The sequence below is a fragment of the Varroa destructor genome, unplaced genomic scaffold (assembly GCF_002443255.2).
Source record: "Varroa destructor unplaced genomic scaffold, Vdes_3.0 BEIS01000003.1, whole genome shotgun sequence".
Lineage (NCBI taxonomy): Eukaryota > Metazoa > Arthropoda > Arachnida > Mesostigmata > Varroidae > Varroa > Varroa destructor.
The window spans coordinates 4,196,053-4,211,869 of NW_019211456.1; the positions used below are offsets into that span (position 1 = coordinate 4,196,053).

General features: G+C 37.8%; 2 protein-coding genes across 10 annotated transcripts; one reads left to right on the forward strand and one right to left on the reverse strand.

Moving 5' to 3' along the window:
- Nucleotides 1-325: 325 nt before the first annotated feature.
- On the forward strand, nt 326-15,064 carry LOC111246898 (uncharacterized). 5 transcript variants are annotated; one of them, XR_015324539.1, is made up of 6 exons: nt 326-854; nt 1,254-1,452; nt 2,687-11,981; nt 13,626-13,795; nt 14,078-14,178; nt 14,548-15,064. XR_015324539.1 is itself a non-coding variant. In XM_022797270.2 (4 exons), exons 2-4 carry the CDS (start codon nt 13,636-13,638, stop codon nt 14,632-14,634), a joined length of 348 nt encoding a protein of 115 aa, XP_022653005.1. In that variant the 5' UTR covers nt 11,747-11,981; nt 13,626-13,635; the 3' UTR covers nt 14,635-15,064. The 5 variants fall into 5 exon arrangements, 2 of the variants coding, with proteins under 2 accessions (XP_022653005.1, XP_022653006.1); XR_015324540.1 differs by having other exon boundaries at nt 2,696-11,981; XR_015324538.1 differs by having other exon boundaries at nt 327-854; nt 1,254-11,981.
- On the reverse strand, nt 1,116-11,722 carry LOC111246899 (uncharacterized). Of its 5 annotated transcripts, none has more exons than XM_086984705.1 (7): nt 11,667-11,722; nt 11,083-11,104; nt 4,735-4,954; nt 4,311-4,361; nt 3,685-3,893; nt 3,231-3,421; nt 1,116-1,413 (listed from the first exon to the last, which is right to left on the reverse strand). In XM_086984705.1, exons 1-5 carry the CDS (start codon nt 11,682-11,684, stop codon nt 3,890-3,892), a joined length of 315 nt encoding a protein of 104 aa, XP_086840831.1. In that variant the 5' UTR covers nt 11,685-11,722; the 3' UTR covers nt 1,116-1,413; nt 3,231-3,421; nt 3,685-3,889. The 5 variants fall into 5 exon arrangements, with proteins under 5 accessions (XP_086840831.1, XP_086840832.1, XP_086840830.1 ...); XM_086984706.1 differs by lacking the exon at nt 11,667-11,722 and adding an exon at nt 11,317-11,457 and having other exon boundaries at nt 4,826-4,954; nt 11,083-11,109; XM_086984704.1 differs by lacking the exon at nt 11,667-11,722 and adding an exon at nt 11,317-11,457 and having other exon boundaries at nt 11,083-11,109.
- Nucleotides 15,065-15,817: the final 753 nt, after the last annotated feature.

A 15,817-nucleotide genomic window follows, 5' to 3' on the forward strand; every position in this document is an offset into this window, starting at 1 on the left:
TAATCGTCGTTCTGAATCCACAGCAATTTGCTTGAACGGGGGTCTGGAACGTCTACTACACCTGGTAAAATATCAAGAGATATATGATAGACTAATGTGATTCAGTGCTTAGCACATAACGTCAAAATATTAAGCAACTAGGATGGAACTTGAAAACGCAACAACTTCCTTTTAAAAAATCCTGCGAATCGAATGACAAACAATTTCTCACTAATTAAAATGACTGAAAAGCAAATTATGTTAATTTAGCTTTTAAGTGATTCGTCAGCGGAATAATTATTATGTCTTTATAATTTAGATCATGATCACCGATAACGGTGTTCGACTAATTTGCTCGATCAATTAGACTCTAACTTACAATTCAATTAATTAGCCGTTGTCTCTCTATTAGCCGCAGACCCGCGTCCCGCGAATCAAAGTGTGTTTTTGCAGTAAATATAATTTATAAGTTTCATCAGTTATTTATAAGTTTTATCTTATACAGTGGTTTTGGGGTGCAAGTATAACGTTAGTCTGCGAGTAGGCACAACCTCAAACTGATTCGATCCCCTATATGAACAATGCAAGTCGTGACCACGTCAAAAACGGAAACATGTTCAATTGGCAGGTTCCGGCGTGGTTTTGCCTCTAACCGCAGAAATTATTTAAAACTCCTGCTCGCCAATGATACGGTGTTCATCGGGGTAACTGTCCTACTTGTCTCGATGGTTTCCGCTGAAAAACCAATACCAGTGGATCCATTTACCAACATCTGTGCATTGTCGGTCGGAAGGATCAACGAATTTATCGCGTGCACCATGTTGACCACTGCAAATGGTGGTCGAAAAACTGTGCTCGACGAGTTTAAAAAACAGGTAGGATTTGTCACTAAAATTACGACATCGTTATATATATGGCTTGATTAATGGATGTGTAATGCAGACGAATCTTTGTCTCTCTAGATCCTCTATAAGATTGTGCTAATAGGCTACTTCTCTTAGAAACAAAAAGGACAATGTTTCACAGATCACTTGTCCACACTTTTATTTCTAACTGCACTTCGTAGTGCCTTCCAACCCACCGTCCACGAGCCCGTACTGACCACATTTTGGTGACGACGATTAAGTATAGGCTGCTTGAAAAGTATCCGCTAGATTTATTTGATATGTACGATTGTCGTTAAATGGTTGAATAACAGTACATATATATATATATATATATACACTGAAAATAAAGTAAGCGAAATTTATTAATGATATAACTTGACAAAGCAGACATCAGCATTCGGTGATTTATCGGTGGGCGCAGTTATCCGAATGATGTGTCGCAGTCTCAATGATGACGGTCTGGCAGCGGTTCACGAATACATAGATGCGCTTGAAACCCAGAATGATAAGGAATTCATGGTGGTGACCATCCGAGATTGCGGAGGACCTGAAATTCATCTCGATTAAAGCTATGGAAGATTGTTCCGTGCGTAATACACATAAAACTAATCATTTCATGGAGCGATTGGTCGAAACGTACATTTAATCCAGTTCTTAATATAAGTATAGTTCGGTGAAGATAAAGATAATCCTTCAGTACGTGTATTTACAGTAATTCTTATTTATCTGAATCGAAGTTTGTTTGTTTGTTTGTTCCGTTGTATTCCCTTTATTTATTATTGTAGAACGAATAAAAGAGCTTCTGCCAGAGTAGACAAAGTATTAGTGAATTTTGATCAGGTTCGCAGGTTGACGCAAATGATTCAAACGATGCCGAAGTTGGCTATAAACTCAGATGTTGACTAGACCATGCTGTCATCATGATTGAAGGATAAACATTTTCTGTAAGCTGGCTGAGAGCCAAGCTGCTGAAAGTTGGTCCAAGAGCACTTGGGTCTGCATGTACACGGCCTGCGTGACTGATCGTGACTATTATTACCCGTAGAGCTAGTAATGATGATTGAGTAGCTACACGATAAGGCTACTCGTTTAAGAATATGGCTGATTCGAACTTTTCTATGTAAAACAAAAAATTTCATTTTTAAAGCAAATTAGATGCGAATTCCAAGCCGGTGAAAAACGTGTGATTTTGCAGTACAATGTATATATAGAACATTTGCAAATAATTTAACGGTCGTGATCTGTTCAGGATCGATAATTAGTCCTTCGAATGTTTGAGTTTCTCAAGTCTAACATATGATATTTAACAAGTTATTTCGACATAAAATTAGCAAGATCTACTGTTTTCAACATGTATATATATTATTTACAATAAAACACTGTGTCTTATCATCTACTGAAAATGCAGTTCGGCCTCTCCTACAAGGTAGCCAAAATAACTTGTGTTAAGCAGCGACCTTCAAACGTGCGTTAGGTCGACTTATTCGAAACTTTCAGTTTAATATTCGAATCGGTACGGCTAGCAGTCAGCACGTAATTTCCGATAGAGACTGCCTCATGCAGCCAAAGATTATTAGGTCTACATCCTAGTTAGCGTACGTATGATTGTACTCAGGTCACATGTCTCGGTATCTAGGTCGGTATTATCACTATAAATGAATTGATACTTATGTAACACTACAGATATAGATAACCTTGAAATCTCTAACGATACCAAATATTTGCCCTTTGACAATGGTTGGCTAGCCGTAGACTGTTCCGTAAGATAGAGTCTGTGCAAATTTCTAAGACAACTCGTGTTTTTTTTTCTTTTCCTCTAGTTAATATAGTTGGTACAGATGAGCTTATGGACCATACCGGCATGATCACCAATCTTATTATCACGCCTTTCGAATTAAACTTCGATAATTTCGCGCTCATTCATCAATTAGGGTACGTCAAAAATAGATGTTTACACTAAACCTTACTGAATGAAAAATGCCACATTATATCTAAAATATATGTTTCTGAGTACAAAGATCATTCATGGTTGGTTCAAAGCCAACGTTTTTTTGTTGCGTACTACTTCATAAACTCTTCGGTTGGCTAAAGCGCTAATAGCATCAGAACGTGATGAAAGAACTGCCGTTAAACCTTATGGCTATGCAATCATTAGGTGATGATGAACTATTCAAGTATATAAGTATCACTTGATTGTATTAAAGGATCCGCAATGTTTTTCTATGTTTATTATTATTACTTAAGACTAATAGGCAACGTCATGGGGCAGGCACAAAATCAGCAACATTTAGTTTGTCTATGCGCGTCATATAAATAAAAGTCTAATTCCAACGGTGAACTCACAGCATCAAGCTATTAACTCACCGTTTTACAAGCGGCTTGACACGTGGGTAATGGATTCAAAATTTTCATCAAAGATAAGGACGGTTGGCCCTATCGATTCATTTCGGCCATGGCTAAGGACGCTGATAATCACCCTGCGGCCCGTCGAAAGATTTCCTTCCTCTGACTTACTTTTGCCTAGGAATCGGCTTTGGCATTGGGCCACTCTAACACTAGAAAAGAGAGGAGAATCAACTAGTAATACAAACACGCATACATATGTGTCCACCGTGAGTAGGCGTGCTAGACAGATATGTAAGACAAATTATTATAATATTTTTGTGTAAAGGTACTCACAAATGCCAATGACACTAGCTGCACAATGGCTCTATGAGCCACAGCAAATTATGCTAAACGAGCAAATCTATTATCAGCTGACAAATATGCCTGACAGGCAGAGAGAAGGACTGATGTGAAAAAGTTTCGCGGCGCTTACCTAAGCGCAGCATTGTGCATCTGCTCAGGGTGATAGTCTGTGGGTAAAGCAGCAATTATCTTCCTGTAATTATCGATTAACCAAACCACATAGCCTGTAGGAGAACTGTCTTTCAGGATAGCACGATGCACCACGCCAAACTTGTCACGGGCGGCGCATACTGGATCTTCCGCGAGGCTCAGATAGGCCTGCAGCAGGCCGGAGTTCATCTGTCGAGTTAAGTAACTTTCGATATTAAATAAATGCGCTTCCCGGCATGCCGGTAACACTAGTAGTCGTTGGGGGGGTCAAAGAGAATGATGCGACATCGCTGTTTCACCCCTGTGCAGAAAATCTAGTTAGCAGTGATAGTATGTCGTAAAAAATCTTGTAGAACAAAAAACAAAAGGATCATTTTAATACGTCGAAAATTTGCTGACATAAAATTTGTGATTACTTTCGTTTTGTTTAACACCTTTGTCGGATTACATATGATACACATTACTTTTTTTGTAATACAGTAACTTGTATTGGCAATACAAAATTCGTAACTACAATCATGTTAAATGTACATAGGATAGCTTGCATGTAACTTAGACAGAAGTTAATGTAGTTTCATGTAATGCGATTTCTGAGACATTACCTACCCGGTTTCATAAGGTCTCTCAACTCTGAGGGGCTTGGGTGTCCTGGATTGACTGAAATAAAAAAGCAATCGTAGTGTAGACTAACCACTCCACTCATGAAACGTTGAAAGGGACCTAAAATTGTAAAGAAATATAGACAATATTTTTTTCTTAAGCGTAGTAAACTTGCTATTGTGACACGTAACACGTAACAGTTGCACTAAATCTGTAAGAAAATGTACTTGCTAGTTTTTATAAGCCGTTATATTACACTTTTTTTTATAGGTAGAGTGTAATTTATTGAACGTAAAGTAGTTTACTAGTGAACGTTTGCCTCCATCTACCTATGTCGAAAACATGTTGTTTTATGTTTAAGCATATTCTTTATAGTTTGTGTACTTCGTTAAGAGAAATACCCCAAGCCTAACAATGATGAAACACGTACTCGTTAGAAATTTTGGTTTTCCACACCAAACTAGCTCTCGAACCGGCCCCCTTTGTTTTTCGTTTTGTGCTCTTTTGGTGGTTCCACATACTTATTGTACTTGTTAGAAATATGCCACGCCTATTCGCAAGACGTCGCTCAGTATTTCTACGCCGTCCTGAATGACTGAGTTGGTATGGCGCTGGTTTCTTTCGAAAAATCAGTCGAACTGGGCCTCCTTCTGCAACAGTAGCCGGTGGTCATCGCGTTAGTATGGACGGACACCTAAGAATAGTCTACCAGCAACGCTTAATTTTTTTTTTCTCAGCATATAAGACACCTGCCTCAAACCAGTTAGCTCATAGTTTCACTTATACTAAGTGAACTACATCGCGTCTATGTACGCCATTGTATCTATCTGAGGTAATTTATTCAAGTTTTATCATTGTAATAGTCGATGCATGAGAACTCGAAAGGGACAAAAAAGATAAGGTATACAAACTTACCTGCTGTACTGCTATGTCTGCCAGCTACACAAAATCGGCTCATTTTCGGTACAAATTGGTACAGCTTAAAGATAGCTACTATACTACAAAATGCCTGTGCTACCATAATACATAGTATTATGATCATCTACATTAATTCGCTAACAATTTCCTAAAGGTAGACTAAATCCCTTTATATATATATATATATATATATATATGTATGACAACATGTTTGGTACGTTTACTGCAATTGAACACTTCTTATCATTTCATCTAACACTAATATCTCTGCATAGACACTGTGCAGAGACGATATTTTGAAACGTGACTGCGAATCGATATAATGAGATTATATGACTGTTGATAATTTAACAACTCTCTTGTACTTAATCGCACGGTTTAAGATAAGTACTGTGTGCGCATGCGCATCCATACACAGGATCAAGAAAGTCTAACAGCGCCAATTCTACCTCCCGTTACGTGATGAACAAGAACTAAATTTCGTTTATCCGGTAGCTCGGTTCTAAGGAATAGCAGATTCCTTTTGTGTTTGTCGTCTAGACAAACTCGTGCCATTGAGATATCATCACCTTATAAGACAACTTTGAAAAAACCGCCCGACTCCATCTGAGCGGATGCGCAGCCCCAGATCAGTAGCATTGAAAGAGTGGCTAGGTTTGAACGTCTTTAATATAGCTCGTATCAATGTACCAATGTGTATATTCGCACTTGAAGGCACGAAAAACCTGACATCTGCGGCGAATGAAATTTCGTTATTCGTTCACTTCTAACAATTTCGTTAAAATAATAACAACTGTCCTTATTATACTGCAGACTTTATTATACTGGTCAAGGAGAAAACGATTCCCAATGAAATGTAAAAATATGCAGTCGACGTTCTTTACTTTATGAAATTACACAAGTTCGGGGATCTTGGGGATCGTTACGAGTGTTCCTTTTGATCGTTTAAGAATTAGTTTTTACAATAATTGCAAGTGAATTCTCGATCCGTTCGCTACTCAGCTGAACTTCATAGTGACGCAGATAAATAGATGCGCCAGTTATTGTACACAGCGCTCAATCTATGACCACTTGCTACAAGTGGTCATAGATTGAGCGCATCAAGTATCTGAGGCCATGTCGGTCCGCGAGTCGAAAATCCAAGGGATTTTTGGCGCGATAAAACGCCAAGGGCCAATTTGACTCTCCTTAAACTATTGCCATAAATATTTGATCTCTTCATTTCATGCATTAGCTACAACTAGAGGCAATACATACATTTTATAAACGTAACGTTTGGATAAGCGCCGCTGTCGAAATGAATCGTTAGACTATCTATCACAACAACAACATTTTCTTCATTCAGACAATCGAACATCGTCCTCGTGCGGTGTCTAAGAACCTCTGACCAGAACCGGGCGCAGACAAACTTCGTTTCGTGCTGAAAACTAAAAGAGCTAACTGAATTGATGCTTAACGGCAGTACCGGACGTAAAACTTCAAATATGAAAATTACCAAACTAAGCAAGCAATTAGACTCCATTATAATCTAGACATTTTCAACTAATGGGGAATTGTATTATTGACTTATGTATATATATGTACATAGATGATATGTCAGAATACAACGGTTTTCATGCTTATTCGTGATCATCTCTGCTCAGGTCACCTAAGCTGTAGACATTTTAACGTTGCAACGAAACAGCGTCACTGAAGATCGACCCATGGCCTTTTCTCCGTTTGCTAATCGAGCCCGATCTCTACGACAGTAAATAATAATATTGTTAACGACTATTTAGTTTCTCACTACAATAATGGAACCCTTGTGTATTATCTAGATATAGTAGAAATAAGTGCTATATTTCTTTTATTTTCTGAGAAACACTATAACTGTTTCCTATTCGCCTAATTTGGTCTACGTATCTTTTACATATTAATCCGAAACGTATTCTTTGTGTTATGTAGAATCTAGCTTTCTTCCGGTCGTGTTATGTGTTTTGCTGTTTAATATATGCTAGGAAATTTATTTCGTAGCCCTATCTAGAGGAGTGTTTCCCTTCGTCTCAAGCTGGTGTTTCACTGACATCATTGTCCGGCCTCTTCACGAGGTGCGCTTCAACTGTCATTCGCAATACCATAGCTTGTAGGATGGCATTTTATCATTAATCTGTGGTGTGGGATCCTTTTTTGGAGAATAAATTGTTTTAACTGTTTGCTAGTATATTGCATATCATTCGCTTACTACTTTTTCCCATTAACCAGCGCGTGTGAATGTTTTACACTGAACATGTATGGTTGTCACTTCGGTGTTATTATTTTCACTAAGGAGTCTGCTAATCACTGCTAGCGGGGCCCACAACTATAAAGTGGGTTCTACAAGCTGCGCTACACAATGAGTGAAGTAGTTGTTCAGCGCTCACCCGTGGATTCGCTGAGTCCCAAGTCCAACAGGGTTCACCACCCGCATATCTATTCAGCTAAAAATGAGTCGTAACAACTTATGGAGTGTGACCGTTATAAGTTTCCCATCTCGATATTGTGAATGAAAAATATCTCGATATAAAGTAATAAGCAATAAGGTTTTTCTTATAATCAAGCGCTGCTCTAAACTGTGGCTTTTCGTTATCGCTGGACATTTGATTCCAGACACAAAGCGGGAAAGACGAAAGCTGTTAGGAACTTCTTGCGCTCCCCAGGTCGATAAGCTTAATTATCTATACAGACTAGCAGAGCTTTGCAAAGTTGTAAGAAAAGGAACCGGTAGATTTTCCCAGAAGTGTCTCTTGACTTTTGCAAGACTCCACACCTGAAGATTATATATTGGAATCATTATCAATTGTTGGCCTTTCATTTGATCTGTCATAAAGTGTACCATCTGCAGTTCCTTGATGATTTATTTCCGCAGGGCTCTGGCAATATCGTCATCGGCAATCAATTGAAAAATCTGAAAGTAACATTGTTGTACACGTTGTATCTACCCTTATTGTTTTCAGTAGATTGGTACTGAGGCAAGTTATTGATGCAGAGAACTTGCGGAATATATATTGATGGTAGGTCATCACAACTCTAAGATAAACGTGAAAGTCGTTCGCATTTGCATGCTCATCTGAGTTCTTCAGTGTCACACATCGATCGAAGTCGAGATGAAAAACGACGGATCTCTGTAGACATTTCTTTGGAAGTATGACTTTGTCTGAGGAAAATATTAATAAAAAGGCTTGATTATCAGTTACAAGGGAATTAATCAGTTTCCGTGCAAATAAATAATGATTTTTTAACCTTCCTCTTACTGTTGAAGCTTTTAACTGCGTATTTCTGTTCAAACCTGAACAGGTTTCTAGAGTAGAATACTACAGAACATATTATAGGCTTTGTCGAGAAATATCTGAGATAAGACCTCAATCTACATTCCATTAGTTTAAAAAAATCAAATGGCATTAGTAATCAATGTAGTGACTTAGTTTATCTTTTCATCAGATCATGCGAACATAATGTTTGTCTGTAATGGTTCATTTAGTGATTTTTTAATGTTCGCTAGTCCCGGTGCAAATAGAGAGTCAAATTTTTCCTCACCAAACGGTTCCTTTTTATTCGAAACTATTCTTTAGGTTTGGTGTTTTCATTAATTGCAAAAATCTCACTTGCAGATTTTGAAGTACTCCCTTCGCTTGGTTTCGGACCGGTTATGACTCTACGTTTCTCTCCGTTGATGCTTAAGGCATAATTGTCAAATTCGTTAAAAACGTTTCCGACGTAATATTCTTCCCTTGTGTTTCCAAGCTCGTGTCTATTTTCTTTGGTCAACTTGATCCAGAGTACCCATAGACATTTGTATAAATTTGAATGAATATCTGTAGGCTACCCTTTGAGGACAATAGCCAACTGTTTTTTTTACAAAATACAAGCAGCAAAATGTTATACCAAAACAGGCCTCAACGCTGCAATATATGCATCACCCCGTCCAATAAGGATTCCAGAGTTTTGTACAAAATAATAATTTTTGTAATAAATATCCACAGAAGCTTATTCATATTTATGCAAATGTCTATGGAAGATTCTGGAAGCTGAATTTACCAGGTGTCGTTGAATGCCGGGACGGCATACTAATTGCTGAGAACATTTAAGAAGATCTTTAACAATGTGTCGAAAACATTCTTAATAGATTCGGCGATTCCGTCCTAAAGAATTCTCGTGGCAAAATGCCGATTGACGGTCAGGTCCATAAGATATTTTATCTTTATACTCGGTGGGGTGGGCATTTTAGAATGAACGTAAAATTTATTTACCACGGCATGTCGTAGGCGAATTTTTATCATTTGCGCGTTCTATGTAAGATACTAGTCATCGAAACCTTTAGATTGTAAATGGTTTTTACTCTCGGTAAATTGAATTACCCAATAAAATATACACGATTGGGATTTCCGTGCGCAAAGTACATTTTCAGCGGATAGATTCAAATTTGATCTATTGGATCATTTTAAAGCTTTGTTGAGGATATATTGAAACAGTTCCACCGTATTGTGTTTGCCAGTTCTTTAGCATATTTTTACATCAATTTTTACAAGAAAGCGTACAATTTTGGATTATTGAATCCAACATCGACAGGATTCATCAACAAGATATAGATAAGAGGCTCCAGGATTATACCATCAGTGCAACTTGACGAGGCTCAAGGGGGATTTGAGTACTTCCTATCGACTCTAACACAAAATGTACGCTATTGCTGAGAAAATTTTCGATCTTTTTTAGTATAGAATAGTGGAATGGGTGATTCGCTTTGAAACAGTCAGACATGTTAATGAACTTTGCTTATTCAGAGCGTGTTTCTAATAGCTTGGCGTCTTGTATCGGTTTGTAAACAAGCTAAGCATCAGGGATCAGTTCTTGATTGTAAGTAGTTGCATGAATTGTTCGATCACATTGCATGCATGCCACGATAGCTAATAACGCCAGCGTCATACTATTCAGCTAATTGGAATCTGCCTAGCGCCTCAGCACACTCGCAAGGTTGTCCAAAAAATTGTGAAAAAAGAGCAAAAAATGAGATCCTGAGCCTATAATATAAGTAAGACGGCAATCGCAAAGCTTTGGTTAGCAATTCCCAGTATGATTACTGGGCTAAATCTATTTACAAGATGGACGGAAAATTCGAGGGGACTTTTAGGGAGCAAGGCAGGATGCCTTTGGTTGCGTTGCAGCGATTCATATTTTGGCACATATATGCTGATTCAAAGATAGCACAATTTGTGCTTTTTCCGCGATCATCCGTCGTGAATGTCCCATTTGGGCGTCTAATAGAATTCAGTTAGCTCTTTAGAGTTGTTCTCCTACAACTATAATTATAAAATATCTTTGGGTCACTGTTCGGCGGGGTCCTTTGATTACTCGCTATTTGCAGGTTGCTTTAGATACCCTTCTTTTTGTAATTACGTAATCTTATGCTGATCACATTGCTCTTCTAGCGATTGGTGTACCTAAAATATACATATATATATTTTTATATATAAATATATAAAAAATCTGCGTCCATGCTTTCCGCTTCAATGAGACTTGCTTGCCGATTAGCTGCTAAACTGAAAGTTTTCGTACATACCGTTCATATTCCTAGAATAAGAAATAATACTTTAATTAAAAATATGGATTCTTCATATTTTGGCTTTGCGTTATTACAAAACATTGATATTCACCGGAATTTTACCTGCTTGCATGTGTACCAAACATGACATGTTCCAAGCAAAGATAAGCAATACAAAATAAAGTCATGATAATATCTAAATAGGCACATTACAGTTCTTATCTATGACAATGGAACAGGTTATTCACTATTTTTAATTACATTTATTACGCACCTGTATTTTTTTAAGGATTCGACTCCACTTACGATTGTTAGGCGTTTGACGGGGCTTTACTTGAAAACAAGATGAAAATTGAGTGTATTTATTTCTAAAAATCCATACACAACTAAGCATATGCTTCTTCTGTGTTTAGATATAGTTTCACATAGTTTGTGATAGTTTAGATCACAATAAAAAAAACGTAAAACGTTAAGAGTTTTGAGTTACTAAACCAAGTGGCCAAATAAGAGGTGTAAAAGAAGCTAACTGTTAGCGCAAACCTGAGGTGATAAGCGAGGTAAAACTGTAGTACATAAACTGCATTGTTGATTTTTCTGATTAACAACATTTGGCCGTTCCTATCGCATTTCTATTGATCTAACTGCCACTGCTTTAACTGCTCTGTAACGCTAACTCGGCCCAACTAGACACTCCTTCAGTCGTTCAACGATTACAACCATGAATCCATCGGCTCTTTCCCTTGTAAGGTTTCCGTACATCATTGTAAGCCGCAAAAAATGACGGCAATCATCCGAAACAAGGGCGCATAGACTTAACATAAAATAGGAGAAGAAATGATTGGCCACGTGAGAGCGTGTGCGGCTTAAGCAGTCTGGGTTACAGGCCTTACCTTAGCATAGGCTCGCATATTTGCTGTATCCTCCTGATAGCAACTACAACAGCTACATATAGGGCGTGTGCGACGCAGTCGGCCTCACACGGTCGGTTTTTGTTGGAGCCAACGCCTACTATCGCTACTACTACCGCTACCAGTAATACAGTGTGTGCGCCAGTAGTGTGTAGTACAAAGGAAGCTGTTGGAGGACTTATGTTAAGTTGTAAACGGAACTACAGCGTGTACTGCTTAATCAACTATTAGTGGAGCAATAGTCGACCGCACGAGTTGCCCAAGTTTAAGAGTTACGGTCGACTGCGGATTAAGCAGGTACAGTAACAGTAATAAGGTAGATAGTCATAACGAGCAATGTTTCGAATGATGTTCAGCGATGGCATAATTTTATTTACCGCACAAGAGAGACAGGAGCAAATTATAAATTAGTGATACGGTGCAACGTTTGTGAATTGCTTGACAATTGTACTGTTCTACGTAGAATTGAACTCGACTCTTACTGTAAGAATCGTCCTTGTTGTGAAACAAGATAAAGTATTGTAACCTACTAAATTAAATTTTAATCTACAAGAAAACTTCTGCCGATATTCGATAATACAAGTTGCGTAGATAATAAGATAAAGACAATTATTGTTGTGTATCACTTATTAAATCCGTTTCGTGCCTCAAATACTGAATACCAGGTGTCGAAATTGAGCATAGAGAAGAAGCCTAAAAAGCAGTAATATTTCATTTAGGATTCTCGAATCCGCTCCGTTGGTCGAATCGTATTCTGCTTCACATTAATTCAGCGACGACTAATATATACATACCCAATATAAAAATCATGCGTATTCATTAAGCATAATTCAATCAGCTATTTGTACACTTTTCTGGCAATGCATTAAAAGTCACAACACCTTCAATTCTGTCGCAATCCTATCCCTATCCTCTGTCTCAATTATTAAATACAAAGGATACCATATGAATTGTCGATGACTAACCCCATTTGAAACTGTTAGCAAGATCTAGCTTGTTTGTTTGGTCGAAATATTTCTGCCGCTTACATCCGATAGCTGTTCATAAGGCCTTAAAGGGGATTATTTGTTGGTCATCGAGGGACTGGCTGTTTCGACACCGACTTCCATTAGATTATCACTGTGAAAGATAATCACTCGAGTCGGTTTGGACAGCCATTACCTGATATCGATAACCAGTGATACGAGTCGCTAGCATGGATGTATCAACAATGTATTGTGACTACAACGTCTCGCTTTATATAACTCGCATTTTTCGTAGAAGCTGCTAGTTTTACGATGCGTTTGCGTGACGTCCTAAGTATTATAAGCACGAGTTGAGCAGCGAATGACGGCAGTAAAGTTGAGCAAACAGCTACAAATCGGGGCACTTCATATATTACTATTAGAGTACAAATGACTGTATTTGTGTAGCTTCTACTTCTGCGATACTGAAAGCAAATATTTTGTATAGTCAGATTAAAGGTTTTAACAGATATTTTGACCATACTTGTAGTTGTTTATAGTGTAGTGAACTACTCATTTGTCGTCTGACTATTACAATCGTAAATTAATCCCAATACCATCACAACAAAACAAGCACCGGACGCCCAGGTTCATTCTGATTATCATTAAAGTCTTAACTGAACAAACCTGATTGCGCTCGCAAAAAATTGATGACCGCATTCTTCCTCCAACAAAGCCCATTAAACTGAATCACCATAAAACAGAGGTATTTTACTTAGTGCCGTAGCAAGTAACGTTTTAATTCGATAAAATTAATTAGAAGAAGCTTATACTAAAATATTTTACTTTCCTTATGTTCTACGCATCAAGGCCTTTACAACATACGCGCACGTCGTATTTTCAATTTTCTTTCGAAAGACCATTGTGTTAGATCATAAGAAGAACAGCATACTGATTTAATACAACTTACTCCTGTTTATTTAATTTAAATTTTCAGTTGTCTGAAGATGTCGGGCCACTTTGATCCCTCATATTTTGACCGGCGTAACGCGGAGCTCAGGAATCAGTCGCTGAACTCGTCCACGTCTACCTACATACCACCAAGTTTACCTGACTCGTATATACCACCAACTTACAATCCTACCTACCCAGCGCCTCAATATCAACGTAAAGTATTATCGATCACACAAAACAACCACACTAGGTGTTATACAACCCTATGTGAAATCATTCAGGCATCAGCATATCATTGTTGTTGATTACGCTCATTGCAGTTCGTTCAGTTAAACTATCTTAGCGCTGGTTACCGTAACCATAAGATGTAGCCCTCTTAGCATGGTTATCACTAAACTATAGTATTATGATTATTTAATCAGTATCGCATAATTACGCCAAAATGCTTAGTTATAAAATATGTTAATTTAAGTGCGTCTTTTTATTCTTTTTCAGCTACCCCATATGTCCCTCCTGAGGTTCCTACAGCCCCCTTGATGCCGTCATTTGATGAACATCAGCCACCAGGCGTAAACCCAAATTATCCGCCGGCACAGGTAACCTATACCATAACTCAAAGTACTGCTACACATACTTCGAGGCAGGTTGAAAATGTTCCCTGCGACATTTTACATTATTAAGCCGTAATAATATTCGTAGTAATTTGAGGGTGGCAGTCAAATTATCCGTTTATACCTTAACCACCTAATGGACATATTTGAGCCAAAGTCGTTTTCTGCAAATTTGTTACTAAGTAATGGTTATTAATACTATGTGGAGGCAAAAGCGTTTTAAGTACAACACTTTTCTGTCTTCATACATTGACCGTATGGAAAACTTTGGCTGTTATTATTATAATTTATTTTCTTCAGCTTCTAAAGAAATTGAAATACAGCTCAATTATTAGTCTTTTTCTATCTTTCCAGCCGGGATATTGCCTTTCCGCTCCCAGTTCATACTGCCCTCCGCATCCACCAAGCGACACCTATACGCCACCTCCGGCGCCCATGTAGAATAAACGAAAAAAACAAACAGACTGCTGCAACAAAACTGTTAACACCTGCAAAAAGTATTACTCCGCTTGAACTATATTGCAGCCATTATCTACAAAATCTTTGCTTTTGTGTAAGCAACAATACATCTGATACGTTTGCGATATCCTACAATCAGTTATTAGGAAATATTTTAGCGCCTTTAAAAAATGTGTTCACCATCATTGAACCATTGTTGTTGATTGCATAACAATAATCGGCAAGTGGCAGCAAATAATGACTTTAATTCTGTGTTTTACATTCTGTACTGTTCTATACATTCTATACTACAGCACGCATGTAAAAACAATGCGAATCATTTTGCTATTTATAATAATTACCTTAATATGTTACATCGAGGGCCATCAAATTTCAACTGTATATGTAACTTGGAAATAAAAAATCAAAGCTGTTTATGGCCTTTTTCGTTTTGTGATCATAATCAATGGAAAACTAAAATGCAAGCAAAGAACTTTAGAAGCTTTGTTTAGATTTAACCTCAAGCTACAGTATTATCTCAACATCGCCAACAAAAACTCTAAAACGAATCATACAGGATGATTGCTATGAATCTTTCCCTTACAGTTTTGCACGATTACCGATCAGCAAAAATACTAACTTACTTATTGAAACTATTCTTTGAAAAAGTCTTAAAAAGCAAGTAGTTCCACGATGGCACGCATGCCCAGCCAAGCTTTGATTGAAGCGGTTGAAGAAGAGAGAATGCGAACTTGAAGGGCTGTATCTTCGCGTGAAATAGGAATGCGGAGAATAGCACTAGTGCTTCTGTGACCCTCGACAACTGAAGGCAATGGATTTGCTAATAATAATTTTCTTAGTTATTTCGATGGGTGTAACCTTTAAAACCGGGAAAAGCAATATATTATTTATCGTTCAAAGATGAAATCAAACAAGTTGTCAATTACTAATTGTTACTTACAACTTTGAGTAAAATATTTGTTTTTGGAAAGATCCTAATACTTGGGGTTATCGTACAGCCAAACTTTTGACCACATATCTTCTTGATCCGTTTATAGCACAAGCTACATTACATTGTCGATGAGATCAGCTCGTGACAATAGCTGTACTGAATGGGATTAAGAAAATAAGTATGAACAGAAAACGCTGCGCTACAAAGGACGTCATGTCACGTTTAGTCTATGCT

What these genes read in the sequence shown, in the direction of transcription:
- LOC111246898 (XM_022797270.2), top strand. Translation starts at nt 13,636, where the DNA reads ATGTCGGGCCACTTTGATCCCTCATATTTTGACCGGCGTAACGCGGAG. An exon ending in CCCAGCGCCTCAATATCAAC is followed by an intron (nt 13,796 to 14,077) that starts GTAAAGTATTAT and finishes ATTCTTTTTCAG; the next exon opens with CTACCCCATATGTCCCTCCT. An exon ending in CAAATTATCCGCCGGCACAG is followed by an intron (nt 14,179 to 14,547) that starts GTAACCTATACC and finishes CTATCTTTCCAG; the next exon opens with CCGGGATATTGCCTTTCCGC.
- LOC111246899 (XM_086984703.1), bottom strand. Translation starts at nt 3,893, where the DNA reads ATGAACTCCGGCCTGCTGCAGGCCTATCTGAGCCTCGCGGAAGATCCA. An exon ending in ATGCACAATGCTGCGCTTAG is followed by an intron (nt 3,422 to 3,684) that starts GTAAGCGCCGCG and finishes TCTCTTTTCTAG; the next exon opens with TGTTAGAGTGGCCCAATGCC.